Consider the following 22,697-nt stretch of genomic DNA (forward strand, 5'->3'; position numbering starts at 1 on the left):
ATTTAGATTTTAGAATGCTTGATTGATTGATTGTTTGATTTTTTTTATTGCTGATTTTGCTTTTCGAGCCACCAAAAGACCATTTTATAGAAGAACAAGTTACAATTTTACGGGTGTAAAAGGAATGACTCTTGTTTTTAATGATTATAAACGCTCTTTGAGTGCTTTAACCCTTAAATGCATTATTTTTTATTTTTGGTTGGAAAAAATGTTTTATCAAATGTTTTAGCTTTTTTCTGTTGAATCTGTGAGCTGTCCAATGCTTTGTATACATTTGGCAACAATATGACAGCAGCTGTACGTGGTGATAGCGTTTATTGTAATGTGTATTTTTAACTTATCTCTGTCTCTGTCTTTTGTATGTTATATTATATATTAATTTTGTTGTTTTTCTTGTTACCTGTCGTGACTGTTTCACCGGATGGTCTCACCGGAAGATCAGCGCTGGAAGTCGCCAGCAACATGCTGAGGTGAGACCATTTCGTGGCACTATTTCTTTTTATTTATGTTTCTCTGTTTTGTATAATTTTCTATTTGTGTGTGCTAACGAATAAATTATTTCTATTCTATTCTATTCTATTCTATATGCATTTAAGGGTTAAGACAGCAAAACCTAATAAAACTAAAAAAAGTAATACATTAAAATACCCTTAAACACTTCCGAATTACTACTTGACTGCATGCATCGGCATAGGCTTGTCGCAAGTAACTAGCTTTCTTAACTTCACTTTCCATCGCTTTGTCCTCTTCTGAATGAGAATCTTGCATCACTTCTTCTGATTTTTTAATCTTTTTTGTAATCTCTCTCTGTAATCAAAAACAACTTTCTAAAGGTAAAGGATTTCCTATTGCATTTATTCAGTTTGTTTAACACAAAAAATACAATGCTTAAAAAATACCTAAGAACTAAAAATAATCTATATAAAAAATCTGTTTTTATAGGTTACTTTATTTTTATTTATAGTTGGTAAAGGATTTGTTATAAATAAAATGTTTGATAGATCATCATCATCGTCATCATCTTCCTCGCGTTGTCCCGGCAATTTGCCACGGCTCATGCGAGTCTGGGGTCCGCTTGGCAACTGATTCCAGGAATTGGCGTGGGCACTAGTTTTTACGAAAGCGACTGCCATCTGACCTTCCAACCCAGAGGGTAAACTAGGCCTTATCGGGATTAATCCGGTTTCCCCACGATGTTTTCCTTCACCGAATTGATTACTATTACTATTTTTTAGTTATGTCATCTAATAAGAATGTACTTAAAGTACCTTAAAAATAAACATTAATTTATCAAAGCCCACGCCCACGGCTCGGGCTGTCTCTAAAAAGTGCCATCAAATCCTGCTTAACTAACTTTAAAATTTAGGTTTAAATCAAATTACCTTAGGTTTATTTGAATAAATATATTTTTGCCTTGTAGTCGATGCACGAGTTTTATGCTGATTTGGTTTTCCTTTTCCTCCGTGAAAGACAAAAACTTTTTTCTTAGAATATTCTCCATTAGAATTTTCTTTGTCATTGTCTGCTGAGCTTTCATCTGTATGAGATTCGTTTTCATCTTCAACATTTCTTACATTTCTTAATTTTATTTGATTATCTGTTGTATGTTCTTTGGAATCTGGTTCTAAATTACGGATGTTATCATTTTCTTCCGATATATGGATATTCTTTTTCTCTTCAATTTCACTGGCACCTTCGCTTTTGGATTCATCAGAAAAAAATAAAGGTGGTTTGCCGTTTAAAATCTTATAATCAGCTGTGACCCTAACTATTCTGCCTTTATTTCCCTTGTCCATGTCGACGTGTTTGTTCTCAGAATCAGATTCTTCAGAGTCTGATACAGCAAGTTTATCTAACTTATTATAGTTTTTAATTACATGTTGTATCAAACTTTTGACGGCTGATACATTTTCTTGGATTTGAGCAATGTCTGGTGAAATGTCTTTCATGTCTGCTCTTGAACTATTGACTACCTTAAAATTTAAAGCTTTTTAACTAGCCTATTTTTATCAAGCAGATACATCTGCTACTATAAATTTTATATTAAAGGAAAAGTTGAAAATTTTACCCCCTGCCGGAAGCGGAGAATTTTCCCATTTTACCTTTACTATAAAAAAGATTTTTTTAACTAGCCGTCGTATTTTTATTGGATATTACAAGTAGTAATTGGAAATATCAGCCAATATCATAATCATCATCTTCATCTTCCTCGCGTTGTCCCGGCATTTTTGCCACGGCTAATGGGAGCCTGCTCGGCAACTAATCCCAAGAATTGGCGTAGGCACTAGTTTTTACGAAAGCGACTGCCATCTGACCTTCCAACCCAGAGGGGAAACTAGGCCTCTTATTGGGATTAATCCGGTTTCCTCACGATGTTTTCCTTCACCGAAAAGAGACTGGTAAATATCAAATGATATTTCATACATAAGTTACGAAAAACTCATTGGTACGAGCCGGGGTTTGAACCCGCGACCTCCGGATTGCAAGTCGCACGCTCTTACCGCTAGGCCACCAGCGCTTCCAGCCAATATCATAATATAAAACAATAATTGGGAATTTGGGGTAAACCTTATTTAAATGAATTGATTTGTGTTAAGAAAGTGTGTCCTTCAAAAAAGGAGCGTACAGGTTTTTAAAGGGTCTCTGGTGTTGCAGGCGTCCATAGGCTACGGTGACGGCTTACCATCAGGCGGGCCGTATGCTTGTTTTGTTTGCCACCGTCGTGGTATAAAAAAAAAGTAAAAATTAAGCAGATTTTTAGTTTATTCTGGTAGTTGTCAAAAGAATAAGCAATATTTATTTTTGTTAGCATGAACATTATCTTTCACCACAATAAATACATACCGAAAATATTATAACAAGTATACAAAGACCTGCACATATATGTTTCAAAGTCATTTTATTCTTTATAAAGTGACATCCTAAGCCAAATACACATTAAGTTACTCAGACGTAACAGTTCATAAGCAATAAAACATTTTATTGTTTATTGATCGATGTTTTATTAAAGAAAAAATATGTTTGAAGTTGAATCAGATGTTTACTTGCTTACAAGAGGAGTTAAAATTGTAAACCCTCTGTTCAGCGTTGGAGGTAATGGCGACCAAATGAAAGCAGAGAATCTGATATCTTAATTTAATGTTTTACAGAAGGCTGGTTAGAAAAAGTGGGCTTATCTACATACATGTAGAAGCTTATATAGTAAAGTACAGCGCCACACTATGACACTACGGATTGGTTAGGAACTATTACATACATTGACATAGCTAACAGCTTATTGAGCACTTAAACTAGTACACAATAGTTTCGGTAGATGTCACCTTTACATATCATAGGACGATTGAGAGACTTAATCTGTCTAGATTAGGTAAGTAGGTACTTAGGTATGCTAATACCTACTTATCTGCTACTTGTTAAGATAGGTCTTAACATTTTGCCACCCCTTGAAATAGTTAATGTTTTATGAGTAACATTAGGTATTTCAAAGAATAGGCTTTATACATTTTACCTATCAGTAAGGATGGGCAGAGTTCTTTGTTACGAGTTATAGTTAGGTAATTACTTAAATTTTAATTAGATCTGTGCCCATTCTTATAAATGAAACAACAATAGGAAATGATTTTTATTTTAAATAGGGAGTAGGTATTCTAATTATGTACATAGGTACTAGGTAAGTAAGGTAATTTAGGTACTTAATTATACTTATTTGACACTTAGTTATAATTATTTGAACTTTACATTAGGTTGGTACTGTTGGTAGGTATTTACTACTTATATGACTTCACCCGAAGTAGGTAATGGACAAATGTTATTGAACGCGCGTTGGATGTCCCCTCTGGCGGTTCGGATGACGGCCACCCTGGTGACGCCATCCCGGCCCGGCTGCGTCGCGACGATCTTGCCCAGCCTCCACCGGCAGGGCGGCAGACGCTCGTCTCGTACCAGGACGACGGTGTCGACTGCGAGGCTTGGGCCGCGCGCGCTCCTCCACTTCGTGCGTTCCTGCAGCGTTCCGATGTAGTCACGTGACCAGCGCCGCCAGAAGTCCTGCGTGATTTGTTGCAAAAGTTGATAGTGAGTTAATCGGTTCTTTGGTACATGGTTATAATCTTCGTCCGGAAGTGAATTTGGTGCTTTTCCAATTAAAAAGTGAGCTGGCGTAAGGACAGGATAGTCAGGATTTGAACTAGGTAAGGGACATAGTGGCCTAGAATTTACCATAGATTCTACCTGATATAGGATTGATACAAATTGTTCGTAAGTTAACAAAGATAACCCTAACACTCTTTTTAAATGATATTTGGTAAGTTTTATACTAGATTCCCATAGGGACCCCATATGAGGTGTATAGACAGGAATAAAACTCCATTTTATGCCCTCGTCTGCGCAATGAGATACTAGCTCGCTCGAGCTGTCCTGTAGGTATTTTTGTAAATCTTTTAGCTCGTTACTAGCCCCATGAAAGGTTGTTGAATTGTCACTCACCAACTCCTTCGGTTTACCTCTCCTGGCGATGAATCGTCGCAGCGCCGCCAGGAAATTGGCTGACTCGAGCCCTGTAATTAATTCGAGATGAATTGCCTTTGTTGCAAAACAAATAAACACTGCTATATAGCACTTAGAGACCTTGTAACCACGCCCTGTCCTATCTCTAATGTTATAAGGTCCTCCATAATCGATACCCGTGATAGCAAAGGGGGGGGAAGGATTTACCCTTGAGGGGGGTAAGTTTCCCATTATAGGGTTAGTAGTCTTTGGATTTGCTCTAAAACACGGAACGCATTTATTTACAATTTTCGAGGCTAACATCCTACCTTTTGTTGGCCAGATGCGCTCGCGAATAGTTGAAAGTAATAACTGAGGGCCAGCGTGCAGAGTACGTATATGTGCGTTTGCCATCAGTAGTTTGGTAAGCGCGTGCTCGTGACTTAATATTAAAGGATGTTTTTTTTCATATGCATAATGCGAAAGACCGATTCGTCCGCCTACGCGAACGAGTCCGTCCTTCATGAATGGGTGTAAAGATAATATTTTTGATTTGTTAAGAACCGGTTTATTGTTTTGCAATAATTTATATTCGTGTGGGAATGATTCCATTTGTGCATGTCTAATTAATGCGTGATCCGATTTTTTTAATTCTTCTACGGACAATGGTCCTGATAATTTATTATTTGGATTAATTGTTCGAGTTTTATTTTTTGTATTATATATAAATCGAAGTATGTATGCTAATACATGAATAAGTGTTTTATCGCTTGACCACCTGTGGAAAAGATATTGTATCGTGTCGTTAGATTCTGTGCTAATAGCCAAGGTGAGAGTTATGTTTACGTCGCTCTCGGCCTCGGGTGCATGATTTAGTGACTCAGAATCGTGGGTCGGCCATGTGTCCGGACTTTGGGTCAACCACGCCGGCCCAGACCACCATAACTGGTTGGTTTCCAGCTTGCCTGGTGCTACCCCTCGGGACAAAAGGTCGGCGGGGTTATCCTCCGAGCGGACCCATGACCACTCGTGCTTGTTTGTAAGTGATAATACTTTTGTGACTCTGTTACTAACAAAACAAGTTAATTTAGGGTTACTATTTTTTATCCAACATAATGTTATTTTTGAATCTGACCACAGGTTGATTCCGGAAACGTCACATTTTAATGCTCGTTTTATTTTGTCGACATGTGTCGCGAGCAGTAAACTGGAACAAAGTTCCAAATTTGGAATAGTTTGGGGTTGTATTGGACTTATTTTTGATTTTGAGTAAAGTAGGTGAACTTGTACGTTTCCTACTCTATCGCTTGATCGTATATAGATGGCAGCGCCATAGGCTTTAATACTACTGTCACAGAACCCATGAATTTGTATCGTTACATAATTGGGTATGACTGTACATCTCGAAATTTTCAATTGGTTTAATAAAAACAAGTCTCGATAGAATGTGTTCCATTCTTGGATCAAGTCTTGTGTTAATTCGGTATCCCAATCTAATTGAGCCTTAAATAATTTTTGAATAAATATTTTGGCTACTACAATTACTGGTCCCGTCAAGCCTAGGGGGTCGAAAATGGACGAAATTACCCCTAGTACCTTTCTTTTGGTGATTGGGTGTGAAATTTGGTTTTCTTTAATGGTATACATAAGCTCATCTGAGTCACTAGACCACGCTAAACCCAGGACCTTATGTGTTTTATCTCCAAATTCGGTTGTGTGTGTGTTTTGGTGTGTGTCTGTTTCGCTCACCCGTTTTATGATGACTTCGGAATTGGACTTCCATTTCCGCAGCGTGAAGTTGGCTCCCCGCAGGATCTCGTTCACCTGTGATGCAGTTTCAGCTACCTGATTCTCGTCGTCGCCGCCGGCGATAAAATCGTCCATGTAGAACTGGTTCGCTATGGCCTCTGCAGCTGCTGGAAATGTGTGTTGGTTTTCGTTTGACAATTGTAACAAACATCTGGTTGCAATATGTGGTGCTGACTTTAAGCCGAAACTTAATGTGGTCAGCATATAAATTTGGAGTCTTTGGTGAGTATTTTCCCGCCAAAATATGCATTGTAGGTATTGTTGATTTGGTTTAACATAAATACATCTGTACATTTTTTGTATGTCAGCGTTAATAACATATTGGTATTTTCGGAATCGTAGAAGTATATTTATGAGTTCGTCCTGTATTATTGAGCCTTTGTATTGGATATCATTCAAAGAAATGCCGTTATCAGTTCTGCATGAGCAGTCGAAAACAATTCGAATAGGGGTTGAGGGGGAGTCGCGGAAAACAGCTTGGTGGGGTAGAAAATTACATGGGCCATCATAATTATCTTGTAATTGAATCATATGGCCAGCTTGTTCGAACTCGCGCATGAAATTCACATATTTATCTTTAAATTCGGGGTTCCGCTCGAACTTGGATTCTAATGTTTTGAACCTCCGATATGCTATGTGCCTAGATTGACCTAACTTGGTAGGTGGCTGCTTTAATGGAAGTTCTATTTCGAAATTACCCTCAGAGTTGTGAGTGTGAGTTTTCAGAAATATATCCTCACATTGTTTTTCATCATAGGGTAAATTTGGTGCGGAACCCTCCTCTATTTCCCAAAACTTTTTTAATTGAGTTTCTACTGTAACTTTACATTGAATGGCAGACTCGGTTTTTTTTTGTACGGAACCCGTGACTATCCATCCTAATCGCGAGCGTCTCAGAACCGGTAATCCGGGCCCGAGCTTGTATTTACCGGTAAGAAGTAAATCAAAGAATATCTCCCCACCGATAAGCAAATCTACATCTTGAGCTAAGTTAAACTCGTCATCAGCTAATTTATAACGCGACGGAATGTGCCAACGTTGCACGTTTGGTATTAAAATGTTGGTAGTACAAATTATAGGCGTAATAAAACAGGACAAATTCGTTGTAAAGGTTCCGTCTAAGGAATGCAATGTTACGTCACACGATTCTAAAAGGCTAGACACTTTTTCATTGAAACCTATGACATTTAAGGCAAGTTGTTCCTTGTTTAATTGTAACTTTTTGGCCGCGTTTTCGGTAATGAAATTTTCTTGCGAGCCATTGTCTAAAAATGCCTTCATTTTATGCACATTGTTATGCTTATCCCTAACGAGCACTTGGGCTGTTGTAAGGAAAACTGACCTATTTCGCGCATTGTTTATTTGTTTTTCGATTAAAGTGTTATTCGACAAGGTAGTCTCGATTTGACTAGAACTCGGTTGTTCGTCGATTAACGTTGATATTGGTAATCGCGTTGGTACGGGGTTACTACCTACATGAGTGTTGGTATTTGGTTTGTGTAGTAACGTATGATGCTTGCCCTTACATACTCGACATGTACTGGCCCTGCAGTTTGTTAAGACATGCGTTCCGGACAAACAATTAAAGCATAATCGTAATTTATTCACGGCTCGGATGCGCGCGATAACGTTTAATGCACTAAACTTTGGACACTGATTAATATAATGCGTACTCGAACAATACGGACACTGGTTACATTTAAACTGTTTGGAGGTTACCTTGATAGGTTCGGACGTGGTTACCATGGCCTTCTTGGAAGTGCTGGGTGCGTCCGATGGTACTGCTGGGCTGGTCGCTTCCAGCCGGTCAGCTCGGTTCTTTAGGAAGGTTTTGAAATCCTGCAACGAAGGCAATTTTCTCAAATCAACACTGTTTTCCCACTTTGATTGCAATCGACTGTCTAACTTTTTAACTAACATGTGAATAATTGCGAGATCCCAATTTTCGGTAGGTACATTTAATGAGCGCAAAGATCTCAAATGTTTGGAAATATTATCGCACAGACCTCTTAGACCCGAAGGAGTTGACGGTACCGGTTCCACGTCGAACAAGGCTCGCATGTGGTTGGTGACTAAACGTTTAGGATTATTATAACGTTCACAAAGCATCTGCCACGCGAGCATGTACGCGTCCTCGGAGAAATCGAGCGAACTAATTACCTCAAGTGCGCCGTCTTGTAAACAACTGCGTAGGTACTTATATTTTACGATCGGTGCTAAGCTAGCTTGGTTGACTAGGGCATCAAATGTGTCTCGAAATTGCAGCCACTGTGTTAGGTCTCCGTCGAAGCTAGGGAGGCTAATTTCGGGATATTTTATCGACTCACCGAGGGGTTGCTGCGGCGGGGCTTGCGGACTATGGTCATTTGGTGTTGAATCGGTATCTACCTTCGCCAGCAGCTTGCCCTTAGCGCTAAGTCGGTAAAATGTGTCCTCAAATGACATACGCTCGGCCTCGTGGGCTTCGATGTCCCCTTCGTCGCTGCACAGTGTCTCGATCCGGTCCTGTATCTCAGAGAAATCATTGTATAACTTTGGTAATTGTTCTAGTCTTAAGCTTATGTCTACAATTATTTCGGCCGTCAATGCACTTGAGTCGATTCTTTCTATAAATTTATTAAATACAGTTAATTTTCGCTTACAGACACCTCGTCTATTTTTTAACTGCCTAATTTCTAACTCTTCTAGAGTGTTTTTGGAAGTTTCTAACATGATTAAGAACGATTACAATTTACAATTTGTAGGAAATAAATCGATTACAATTAAATTTGGTAGGGAGATTTGGTAGATAGGTTAGGAAATGCCAGCTCACTTGCCTTCTCGATTGATGCTCGTGCGCGTGGCGTAGCTTGGTGATTGCCCTCGCTTGGGCGCTCCTTCTGCCTCTGGTGTGGTACCACCCACGTGGTCCCTTTGGTACTTGCGGTAGCCGTTCCCTGCTGCGGCTGCGGTGCCACGCACGTGGTCCCGCTTTGGTGGCTCGGTCGGCGCCTGTCGCGTTGGCTCAGGCCGCTCGATCGAGTGGTGTGGTCGCCTCCTAGTCACCTCTTCAGCTTCTTCAGGTCGGCGGAGCCCCACGCGGTTGCTGCCTACGTGGTAACGTTGCTCTCCCGGCCTAAATCAGGATACGCGGCGATTCCTCGACGTACCGGCTCGCAAATTTTACTAAATTTACTAGCGATTCGCTTTAAAGTACTGAGATTAACCGCGATTTAAACTAGGGGTCACCATTATGTTCAGCGTTGGAGGTAATGGCGACCAAATGAAAGCAGAGAATCTGATATCTTAATTTAATGTTTTACAGAAGGCTGGTTAGAAAAAGTGGGCTTATCTACATACATGTAGAAGCTTATATAGTAAAGTACAGCGCCACACTATGACACTACGGATTGGTTAGGAACTATTACATACATTGACATAGCTAACAGCTTATTGAGCACTTAAACTAGTACACAATAGTTTCGGTAGATGTCACCTTTACATATCATAGGACGATTGAGAGACTTAATCTGTCTAGATTAGGTAAGTAGGTACTTAGGTATGCTAATACCTACTTATCTGCTACTTGTTAAGATAGGTCTTAACACCCTCGTAAATAATTTTCGGGTTTTATTGTAGAATGGCTAAGAGGAGAGATGTCAAAGGTGGTCGCCGAAGTTCGTTAGGGCATGGCAAATGAAGAAGACGATTGTAGTAATGAAGGGTTTGAATTGATTAAAGTGACAGTAACCTTTCAATGTCCAACTCCGTGACATGGATAATGATTGGCCCAATACTGCGCAAGACAGGAAAAGATGGCAAGAGCTGGAGGAGGCCTTTACCCGTGAGGGGTCCTAACCAAATTATATATATATATATACATAGTTATAGATATAGATACAAATAGTAGTTTAAGAATACAAAATTAAACTCTAAAAAAATAGTCACCCGTGGTCACCCGTTGACCACGAACGCTGTAAAGAGTTCGAAACGTCGGGATGTATTATAAATTCAATATACGCGATATAATCCGTTTTCATAGTTTTATTTCTAAAAAAATAGATTTAAAAATTTTTTTACCTAAATAGTTTTAATTAATATGTTAACTTAGTTTAGTTTTAATCTGGTTATGGAATAAATGGGCTTTTTATTTTTATTTTTATTTTTTTTATTTTTAACCTTTCAATCAAAATAAGGACTAAATTCGTGCAATGTAGTTATTTATTTTCCGTTTGACATAAAAACATAGGACCTATAAGAATTGCACCGTAAAAAGAGGTATCGCATACTATAACATTACATTATGTATATAAAACCGTCCGTGTCATTCTAGATTTGGAATTATTCTTCTTGCATTTTACGGAGGTCTGAGGTCCACTTGGCAACTGATCCCAAGAATTGGCGTAGGCACTATAGTATTTACGAAAGCGACTGCCATCTGACCTCCCAACTCCGAGGGGAAACTAGGTCCCATTGAGATTAGTCCGTTTTCCTCTCAATGTTTTCCTTCACCAAATTATATTATCATAGGTACCTACATAAGTTCCAAAAAACTGATTGAAGATAGCTGGGGTTTGAACTCGCTACCTCCGGATTGCAAGTCGCACGCTCTTACCGCTTCTTAAATTTGGAATTATTATATCCATATAACCAGTGTGCCTCGCCTCTTCCTAAAATACAAGACCTTACACATCGAAATACTTATAACTGTTTGATCCATCTGTTTAGGCCCATCGCCCGAAGCCCTGGGACGCATAAATATCTAATCTGCCACTCGATGGGTGATTTGGGAGTCATAAATATGACTGAAATGCGAATTAGAGATTACAAAACGAACGCTGCTGATGTATTGTGTATGTACTTACTTGGGTTGTATATTTTGTTTAGGACATAAATTGACTTCAAAAACGAGGTTCTAAATTCGTCAAGACATTTATTTTTTTATTAATTTTGTATCAAGCAGAAATGTCTGCGAAGGATAAATTCACTGTCTTAGGGTGGTCTTGGGTGGGAATTGAACCCACGACCACTAGATCGCTAGTACATTGCTCCATTTGAGCTACCAAGACTTATTTCTTTAATAAGTAATAGTTATCTTATACAAACCGATAGGAATAGGAAAACTTTATTTTTAAAGAATAGTTTAGAATAGAATAGAATAGAATAGAATAATATTTATTCAGGCAACACATCATTATTACATTACAAAGATACATTAACAACAACAAGAAAGAAAAAAACAAAGGTGAAAAATACAAAACTACCAGATAAGGATGTGAGGCTGAAATGGTCTCCACTCAGCAATGCAGTTGGCACGACTAAGCGTTGTCAACGGCGCTGGTTTTCTGTGGAGCCAGAAGGAGAGGAGGTGTGCGGAACGGCATACTGCGCGACTTGTGTGTCAGGTAATAATAAATAAATAAACATTTGTCAATAGTAAATATGAAATATAAATACTTGTATATTACAGCAAAGGTACACGTATTATACATATAAATTCATTATAAAGGGCGTACTGCTCTTGATATCATCAAGTCAGAATGTGATGATGGAATCCTGGAGAATTCAAGGTTTGGCCATGACAAAAACACCCTGGAGAAAGAAGTAGAAACAGTAGAAATTTCAAACTAAAACAATAAAATGAATATTCCACAATACACTCTTTTTCATCTTCTGTTTCAGACAGTTAAACGATGGTCGTATATATTAAGTACATAACATACACAAGACGAAATAAACCCTTAGAAAATACCTATGAATCAGTGGTAAATTATCTCAGATAAATTATAGATGTTCATCAGACAAACAGACTTTTCCGGGTACTATGTACATATACTTATAGGTAGTAGGTACCAACTTAACTATAGGCAGGTCATTATCAAAACTATATTTTTCCATTTATTTATTTATCTAATGCAATAACTAAAAAAAAACACAATAAAACTTAACCTATAGGTGAAAAGATTTGACCTAAATCACCGTCAACGTGCAAGGTGCCCTGAAGTCTGGCCGTATTGCATCGCAGCGCTGTATAGCGATACTATATCTGTGCGGAATATCATAACTAAGTTATGCAATTATTATGTCTCGGTAATTAAATTTAAGATTCACTATAGTTGCAATTGCAAATCTGAAGAACTAGCTCATTATAAAAACTCTTTTACCCAGCCTTCCTAGTTATCCTCAAAGGTTTCAATATAATTAGGTAGCAAAGGCATCTGAATGGAGGAAAGTTTTTCATTCAGATGTGGAAACAGGATCGAATGGATACAATAGCTGTAGTGTAGAACGAGAAAGTTCTAGAGGGAGTGGTGCAAGGCACAGCATTATACAAAAAAAAATGGAGTGCATAATTATATTCCATCGTATTTTCACGGAAACGTACGAAGCCTTGCTATTTCAGTCAGTCTAGGTACAAAAAGTACTGTACTGACGTTGACTAAAGTAGCATGACAAATACGAACGTTTTCGAGAAAATACGATGGAAAGCAATTAGAGTTAGACCAAGAAAAGTCTGCAGATATTTTGACAGCACACGCAGTGCCAGTGTTATTTAACACCTGCACAAATCTGTACATTTTAGGTACGTCTTCAACAGCTGACCTAAAAAGAGTTTAAAACCTTTTTGACAAAATAGCAGCCATGAAAACTAAAGACTTATGACCAATATGCTGTCAATTTGTCATTGCCAAATTGTTAAATGGGACTTCCGGTTCGAGCGCCATCTTGATAGTTAACATCGTGATTAATTACTTTGTTTTTTGCTCATTAATATTGTTTAAAGTGTAATATCGATAGCTTATTATACAGTAAACTAATGTGGTAGTGTGCAGTGAATGGAGAATTAATTTTGAAGCGCGTTTAACCACCATCTTGGAGTCAACGGCCGGTAGTCCACGTGCTTCTTGTAAAGTCTAGCTATCGATTTACAAGAGCTAACAAATCACCGTACACTGTCTTGTACAACCGTACAATTTTTGTCGTTTTTAAACCTCTTAATACCTTGATACTGGCGAAATAGTCCCACTGGGCTGAAGCCATAATTTTAAAAGAAGAAGAAGAATTGTTAAATTCCCAGCCAAAGCGATAGATGGCACTTGAATTACACCTACTTCCCTTCAATATTCAAGTCCTGATCACCGATTAAATTTCGCCGTGTATGAAGCCAATCAAATTAGATCCAAAAACAGCGTTTTGAGGAATTAATTCCTAGCAAGCTAGCTAGCAAAAAAATATTTCCTAAGGCTTCTAAAATGTATACACACCTCCTAGGCTGGATCAGAATCGGATTAAACGCATTTCGGACCAAATGGAGGTATTAAAACGATTTCCAGCTTGCTCGGAATGTATTCATAATTTTATAACTAACACGGGACTTAATCGCGTACAAACTTACGTTTATTCATGGCCTGACGTTTCGAACGTGACGTTACGTTCGTGGTCACAGGCAGACTGGCAATGTATTCTTCGAAAAACATCTAATTTGATTGACTTATATATGTTTTTAAGGTTTTAAAATTATGTTTCTTTAGTTAGGATGATTTTATTATTGCTTGTATCGCTATGTCTTGTCACTTGTACCGCCGCCAAGCAGATAACAAAGCAGTTTGTTAAAATAAGTCCGTCCATTCTATTGAGGCTATTATTGTACTTTATGATTGGTTTCAGTTTGCTTGTCGCGCCAGCTTCTAGAATGTTAGGTAGCTTCTAACTCTAGAATGTGTTCAGTTGGTGAAATAGATTATGTTAGTGTTGAGGAATTATATTATTATAAACAAACTATGTCACAGCGACCAGAAACTAAAGAATGACTCACGCTAAATCGGTCGGGTCCGACTGGTCCAAGGCGTGACTTCAGTTTTCTATTGGCACCGTGCGAAGTGCATGGTGGAGGTAAGTAAATCGATCGCAGAGAGCATTAAGGTGGTAAAAACAGGCAACTCCCTTAAGAGTTATAATTTAAATGTATATGTATCCATTTAAATTATATGGTGTAAGGGATGGTGTAAATATTTTTATGTAGATTACTTATGTAATAGAACATTACTTGCTACGGGCCACCGTTTAAGCATTATTTACGGAAAACTAGGAAAGGGACCTTTAAACCCCCTCCCCCCTACCCTTTAGCTTCACCACCACCGACGGGTACTTTTAGTAGTTTGTTTAATACTCCATTCCCTACAACTATGCCAAAATTTGCTTATACACGAATTATTTCCCATGTATTTTCTTCGTTTGGTGGCCTATTTAGTGTGGTGTGAATTGGATTTGTGATTGATTTTGCTAGAATTATCTCGCTGAGTATTAGTTGCCTGTTGAAAGAAATGTACGGTCAGTGATAAAAAGTTGTATCAAAATTTTGATTTTTTTTTAAACGAGAAGAAATATATAGAGGAATTGAGACGGGTGACACCGTGAACGGACGTAATGGCGGCAGCAAAAGCTGAAGACGTGAGCGAGAATTTCAATTTCAAAAACGCAACTGAACTTATTTTCAAAGCCACTTCAAAATCTAATTTTTCAGTTTTTTTAACATTAGTTCTTCATTAGATTACCAAGGCTTAATGTAGGAGAAATAAGACTATTATCAGGAACTAGATAAAGACATTAGTTTGGTAGGGAATAACATTTTATCCAATCCAGGCAATGTTTACAAAGTTGAGCAAGTTTTACTTAGGTATGTTGTCCGCAACTTTGAAAAGGCCTTTACGTTGAAAGCAGTCATATTTCTGCCAACAACACAATTAAAGGAAAACATAAAAATATCCCTTTAGCATAGAATTAAATTTACTCGCATACTTAAAGTTTGTAAAGCTAGCTACAATCATAAAAAAAGCAAATAACTTCATAAAGGTTAAACTTTGCGTTTTAAATTTAAACGGAAGATAGAAGTGAGCAAATTGTTATAAACGCAAATATGAAGTTTCAATTCAGGAGTTCGCTTCTCATCCTTATTCTGAAAAAGATAGTGATGCACTGGGCCAGCGGAAAAATATTTATTTATTTATTTAAACTTTATTGCACATAAAATTATAAGTACAAATGGCGGACTTAATGCCATAAGGCATTCTCTAGCAGTCAACCACTGGGCTAAAAAGAGATGGTTGTTAGGTGCAGGATTAATACTCGAAAAATTAAAACGATAATCGCTACCTACTATTTACAAAATAAGTATTTACAAAGTAAATACTAATTAATATACTATGAATTCATAAACTTAAACATATACTTTATATGATATACTTACATAAATATCTACATATATACATACATTATACATGTACCAACTCTGAAACATTATTTATATTTCGCAGATAAATGCTTACGCGGCATGCGCTTAAAGGTAAATTTAAGGTATAATATAACTTTGACGGCCCGATTTGACGATACGTCAAGTATTACGTTTCTTTAAACCAAAACGTCACTTTTGACACTGACATATCTAATCCATATCGTATCTAGCATGGAGACTGTATAAAGGAGCCAAATCTCTATGTATGAAAAGTGTCCATCAAAAAACAGTAATTAGGCGGCGCCACCATACACCGAAATACTACCAAAAACAACCTACGTAATTTGGTCGGGTTATTTGTTGCCTTATATGGTTCATGTTATACTCATGTCCCAGAGCCTAACTAGCGCCACCGGAGAGATTAGGAACTATTATTTAAAGCTGAAAGCGGTCACTTTTGCAACAATTCTGCCATAAGAGATTGACATCCTTTCTATACCATCCATATTTATACTGGTGATACACAAAAATGGATATTTTGCAAAAATAAAGCCGAATCCAGCAAACATTATATGACATTTTTGACTTTAAATATAGTCAGGAATACGCTGTTTAAGTTTTTCCCTTTCCTCACCGTGTATAGTAATAATAGTTCAATGGTGTGGGTTTAGAAATTATTGGCCCTTTTCATAATTAAATTTCGTTACCAACTTCGACACGGGACTTGTTTTTCTTTGTTCTTACATACTCGTTACCTACTTGGAACTTTGTAAGAATCATCATTTCATATTTACTTATAGCTTTTAGTTTACAACAATTCTGCCATAAGAGATATAGTATCTAGGCGTAATAATTTGACGTAGGTATCTTAAAGTTCGAATCAAGCCGTAAATATCTTCCATCGAGCGATTAAAAATAAAATTTAAATTTAAATCTATTTATTTCAGGCAGAAAAAGTGCTTAAATCTAGTATACATTTTGTGCGCGGTCACTAAACTCGCATTTTGTTGTTAATTTTGAGTAATTTAAAATATAATTACAACTACATAAATTCAACTAATGGTTATTTTTTAAGTTTTTGCCAGTATATTTCCTTGATCCTTTGTGAAGTATTCTTTAAGAATTTTATTGATTTGCGATGGTTTTCTATTTTCTACTATTTGTACTAATTCCTTAGGTAATCTATTTAATATATCTGGGAGAATATACCAACAAGTTCTTTTGCCATATTATCTGCTTTCATCTGCTCGTTTACCTCCTACATCATAAAAAAGAGGGTATCATTTCTTAATCTTCACCAAGGAGAAGTTTTGGCTGAAGGGTGTCAAGTTCCGGCCGCCGGAATCCGGCGGTTCCGCGGCCTGCTCCCTCGGTTGCAAATGCATCGCAATCATAATGTGTATTCTTAGTTTTTAAGATATGTATGTATGTAAACACTTTATTGCACATTAAACAGGTTAAGATACAATTAAACAGAAAGTATACAATGTACAAAGGCGAACTTATCCCTGTAAGGGATCTCTACCAGTCAATCATTGAGCAATTAAGAGTAGACAATTAAATATGACAGACAAAAGAACACTACTCGTATGTACAGATTAGTGAAATTATGGTTCAATTATTACACAAGTAATTAATTAAAACCTATATTATAATATTTTTTACTTGAATCTGGATTTATGACTATAACTACTATATTTGAAATGTTTATTATTGTATTGTTCCTTTATTTTAATTGTAATTAATTCCTAGCTTTTACCTGAATGTTTAACTATGTATTTTATTTTAGTACCTAATTAGTTTTTAGAATTGTGTTGCTATGCTGTGACAGGGTAACCATGCATGCACTTAATTCTACTCCATTAATATGACACTGTAACCACTGTTCCCATTTGGGATAAATGATACTATAGGCATACGATATACCGGCAATTTGCTTATACATGGTCACGATATCAGTCAACTGCGCGATATTTGATGTTTAAAATAGTAAAAGTGTATTATAAGTGTCAAAAAGTGTTTTTTTTTTAATAGACTTAAGTATAACTCACAACAATAAACGTTATCTCAAAGATCCGTAGTGATATTAAAATACAGTGAGATAAAATAAGTGTTCCCGTACTCAATACTTTGCATCAGTGACTTATTAAGTGATAACTTCAATATTATTCTACATATCTCCCTGCTGTTATTAAAAAAAGTGTTTATAAACTTAAATAAACAAGAATTCATGAGTACAACTAGTGTAAATACCTAAAAGATTCAAATTGCATAACTGCCGCAAAAAGGACGCTACATTCCAATAAAGTCAATGACCTTTTGCCAAAATTTTGTAAATATTGTATATAAAAGACATATAAGTGTTTCATAAAATTGACTTTAGTATAAAATCACTACAATAAATGTTATCTCAAAGAACTATAGTGATATAATGACGCTGTGAGTAAAAATAAGTGTTCCTGTACTCCGTACTCCATCCATACTATGCATCAGTGACATTTTACGTTATAACTTCAATATTATTCTGCCTATCTCTCTACAGTGTTTAAAGAAAACTGTTTACAAACATTAATAAACAAGAATTCATAATTAAAACTAGTGTAAATACCTAAAAATTCAAATTGCATAACTGCCGCCAAAAGGATTCTACATTCCAATGAAGTCAATGACCTCTTGCCAAAATATTGTGAATATTGTAAATAACGACATAAAAAGTTGACTGGATTGTTTCTAAGTGCGGTATTATTACTCTTTCAGTGTCCTGTCATCATAAATAAAGTGGATTTGACAGAACATTTGAATTAAAGTTGTCGCTTAAAACTTTTTAATGCCGGTCATTAAATTAAATTAACCCTAACGCCGTCAAGTGAAACAGTGACCGAAACTTTCTGCGCTTTTTTCTAGTGTTTATGAATTAAGTAATTGTTGTATAGAATATTATTATTATTACTACAAGATGGAAACTAACTGCAGGAAATGCGATAGGATTATTACTGATAAATATCGCTTACTATGTGTAAGTTGTAAAAAGTCTTACCATATGGATTGTACACATGTATCTATAAGTAGATTTAATCTAATGGAAAAGGACAATAAAACATTCACGTGTCAAATATGTATGACTAATTCGGACGTAATCTTTTCGTCTCCAAACTTCTCGCGTGAAAATGTTACAATCAGAAAGAAATACAAAATAAATGTACGGACAGAAAATTCCTTCTCTGGATTATCAGAAGATGAATACGAAGACGCTTCACCTTCGAAAACACCAGTAGTTAACAGAAACTACCGTGATCTACGATTGAATTCAAGTTATATGCTTCAAGAAATGTCCAATGAGATAAGTGAACTCAAAGAAAAACTACATACTGCTGATACAGAAATTGTACACTTATTATCTGAAAACAACTCATTAACGAAGAGACTTACTGAATGTGAATTAAAATTAAAAAATATTACACCTGTCATCAGTCCAAAAAGTGACAAAAACAAAAATAAAATTACTAATAGAAAGGAGAAAGAAGTAAAAAGGACCACATTAGATATCTCGTCTCCTGAAGGAAGTGTTGAAAAAATGAATCTGAACAAAACTCAACTGTCTTCAGAGCTCCTGAAAGTTGTTCCTTCTGCGCCACCTGTTGAACAAATCGAACAGAAACAAACATCGGAGCCCACCATAAAAATACAATCTACCAGCAGCAGCACGATGAAGGCATCCACAATTGACAATAATAGCGGTAGAAATACACAATCTACTCGACCACTTTACAAAACTATATATTCCAAAATATATAACAAACAATTTCAAGATGATTTTGAGAACAGAATGAGGCATGGTCTGGCAAAGCGTAAAATTGTTGTATTAGCCGACCAACAAGGTAAAAACCTTGGATCATCGTTAATTAACATGTACGGATCATATTTTGAAATAAAGTGCTACTCGAACCCTGGAGCTGACACAAGTAATGTACTGCGTTCACTACCAAACAATGGATCACCACTGAGCAAGGATGACTTCTTGATTATTATTACCGGAACCAATGACTTTAACCCAAGCAAACTATTTGCAAATATGTATTATTTAGTGCAACATTTAGATCATACAAACATTATCATATCCCAAGTGCCGCATAATCAGCACTTAAATGAACGCCCGTTGAACAATATGCTTAAATCTATTGTTAAACAATTTAACCATTGTGAACTTTTAACATGTTATTATAGGCCAATGAATAACTTCAACAAAACCACACTCCTAAACTTAAAGCAATTAACAACAAGAATCTTCCATCAAATAGCCTGTACTCTATACATCGATTCTTACCAGCTGCAACTGCTTCAGCGCAGTACTCTCGAATCTCAAAACACATATTCAGATCTCTTGAACTTAAACATCGCAAAAGTCGCTCCTAACAAAACTAAACTCACCCCAAATGCAACTGATATTCCAGATCTAAACACTGAAAATGAAGTCATCTCAAATACAAATTGTAATCAAATGTCATCTACTAACAAGTTTTTTCGTCACTACTCCATGTAACAACATTGTAACTCAAAAACAAAGTAAAAATTGCGTAGAAAATAATAAAAATGTAGATAAGGTTATGATTTTACATCAAAATATATGCGGACTGTTGAATAAACTTGAAATTTTAGAAATTACTCTTAATGAGTTTCAAAATAACTATCAAAATATTGATGTTCTGTGTATAAGCGAAACATTTGTAAAAAAAGGTTGTGAACACAACATAAAACTAAAAAACTTCAAATTAGTAGCATCACACTGTAGAGAAAAATGTAGAGGTGGCACAGCTATATTAGTTAGAAAGACGTTAGATGTTAAGTCCATACAGCTTGTACCACAATTAGCTTCAAACTTCTATTTTGAATGTTGTGGTATTGAAATTACTAGCATTAACTTAATAATAATAACAATTTACCGAATACCACAGAATACTCAGTCTCATTATGGTGTTTTTCTTCACAAGCTTGAGAATTTGCTTCAGTTTTTAACCCTCAAATACAAAAAGAAAAAAATTGTTGTTTGTGGTGACTGGAATATAGACACTCTAAAAGACAACTCCGTTACGAAGGAACTAACAAGTATATTAAGAAGTTTTAACATGACAATGCATATTAAGACACCAACTAGGATTAACACCTGCATTGACCAAATTGCGAGTAATATGCGCAATGTTAAATCTGACACTCACCAACTTGAATTATCTGATCATGATCGAGCACAATCAATAACTTTAAACATTAATAAAATCAAGACGTGTTCGACCTGGTTTGAACTTAAACGAGACTATAGCAAGGATAATATTCGTAAGTTTCATGATAGTATGAGAGCTCTCTCCTTCTGTGACGTTATAAACTCGAACAACGCCCAGGAAGCTTTTAATATCCTCTATGATTTATTAAGACTTTTTTATGATCTGTGTTTTCCCATCATTAGAGTCAAAATTAACAGTGGACTAAAAGGAGTTAAGTGGTTATCTAAAGGTATCCGCAAGTCTTGTCAAGTAAAACGACAAATGCTTTTTCAAAGCAGAAATAATGCTGATAACGCTAACTCTAATAAATTACCCCTTAAAAGTTATGGTGAGATATTAAGAAAATGTATACAAAAATCACAACAAATTTGCAATAATAAATATATATCTACAAATAAGAACAAATGCAAAGCAACCTGGAATATCATATCCTCACAGGTATCAGATATAGATAAGACAACAAATATAAGTCATTTAAAAATCGATGATAATATGTATAATAATCCTCCAGATATCTGTAATATCCTTAATAACCATTTTATAGAAATAGGTAATGTTAATAAGGTAACAAACAACAATAATACAAAAATAAACATTGAAAATAGTCCATATACGATGTTCTTAATGCCAACAGATAGCAAAGAAATTCACAAACTTATCATGTCGTTAAGTAATAGTAAAACTTCTGGGATAGATGATATTTCCACTGAAATAGTAAAATTAACTGGATTGTTTTTAAGCAGACCACTTGCCCATATAATAAATTTATCCTTCAGTCAAGGTTTTTTCCCAGAACAACTTAAAATTTCGATTATTAAACCAATATTCAAAAAAGGAGAACGTGATGATCCAAATAATTATAGACCGATAACTATTGTTCCAATATTATCAAAAATAATAGAAAAAGCTTTTTACGATAGGTTAGATAACTTCTTAACAAAGCATAATATTTTACACCCTGACCAATTTGGATTTCGTAAAAGATTAAACACAGAGTTGGCGTGTTTTGAATTTATTAAATACGTGACCGAAAAGATTAATAATAAGTCTCCTGTCATGTCAATTTTCCTTGACATGACAAAAGCTTTTGACTTAGTCGATCATGCAAAGCTTCTCAATAAATTAGATGCTTATGGAATTAGGGGCCAGGCAAATGATTGGATTAAATCTTACTTAACCAATAGAAAGCAGTGTACCCAAATCAGTAAATTTGTTGAAACTGAAAACCAAATTCATAAAATAGTCTACAGGTCACCTTTTCGTACGACAGTTTCTGGAGTACCTCAAGGCAGTAATTTAGGCCCTCTTCTATTTTTAATTTTTATTAATGATCTTCCTGCTTCGACCAAACCTAAATCCATACTTTTCGCTGATGACACAACTATCATAGTTAGTGGTCATGATCAAAATACCTATGAATCAGATATTAATAATGCTTTAACAGACATAAATAGATGGATAACAAATAATAATCTCTTGATTAACCTCAGCAAAACACACTATATGCAATTTCACTCGTATGGATCAATACCTCCTCAACTCAATATTAATATTAACGACTTTGCATTACTTAAAACAGGTAACATAAAATTCTTAGGTTTAAATATCGACTCATTTTTAAATTGGAAGGAACAAATTAACTCCGTATGCTCAAAACTTGACCGTTTCATTTTTGCACTACGAAAATTACGACTTTCTGTTTCTTGTGAAGCAGCTCTCACTGCTTATCATGGCTACGTCTCATCCATACTTAATTACGGCCTTATTCTATGGGGTAACTCTGTTGATGTCGAAAGGGTATTCAAACTCCAAAAGAAATGCGTGCGTGCTATAGCAAATGCTCATATACGGACTAGTTGCAAACCACTTTTTAAACAGATGAACATATTACCTCTAGCTTGTATGTATATACTGAA

At 36.0% G+C, this 22,697-nt stretch overlaps 2 protein-coding genes across 21 annotated transcripts in view; both read right to left on the reverse strand.

Moving 5' to 3' along the window:
- Positions 1–22,697, reverse strand: part of LOC134751787 (spherulin-2A-like) — a 500,532-nt gene that overhangs the window by 21,567 nt on the left and 456,268 nt on the right. The gene's annotated exons all lie outside the window — the stretch shown is intronic.
- Positions 3,610–9,736, reverse strand: LOC134751756 (uncharacterized). 20 transcript variants are annotated; one of them, XM_063687220.1, is made up of 5 exons: positions 8,301–8,615; positions 8,038–8,133; positions 6,235–6,398; positions 4,486–4,556; positions 3,610–4,047 (listed from the first exon to the last, which is right to left on the reverse strand). In XM_063687220.1, the coding sequence occupies exons 3-5, from the start codon at positions 6,367–6,369 to the stop codon at positions 3,768–3,770; spliced, it is 486 nt and encodes a 161-aa protein (XP_063543290.1). In that variant the 5' UTR covers positions 6,370–6,398; positions 8,038–8,133; positions 8,301–8,615; the 3' UTR covers positions 3,610–3,767. The 20 variants fall into 20 exon arrangements, 19 of the variants coding, with proteins under 19 accessions (XP_063543290.1, XP_063543289.1, XP_063543288.1 ...); XM_063687219.1 differs by having other exon boundaries at positions 6,235–6,401; XM_063687218.1 differs by having other exon boundaries at positions 8,014–8,133.

Source organism: Cydia strobilella, chromosome 23 (genome assembly GCF_947568885.1).
Source record: "Cydia strobilella chromosome 23, ilCydStro3.1, whole genome shotgun sequence".
In the NCBI taxonomy this organism is placed as follows: Eukaryota; Metazoa; Arthropoda; class Insecta; order Lepidoptera; family Tortricidae; genus Cydia; species Cydia strobilella.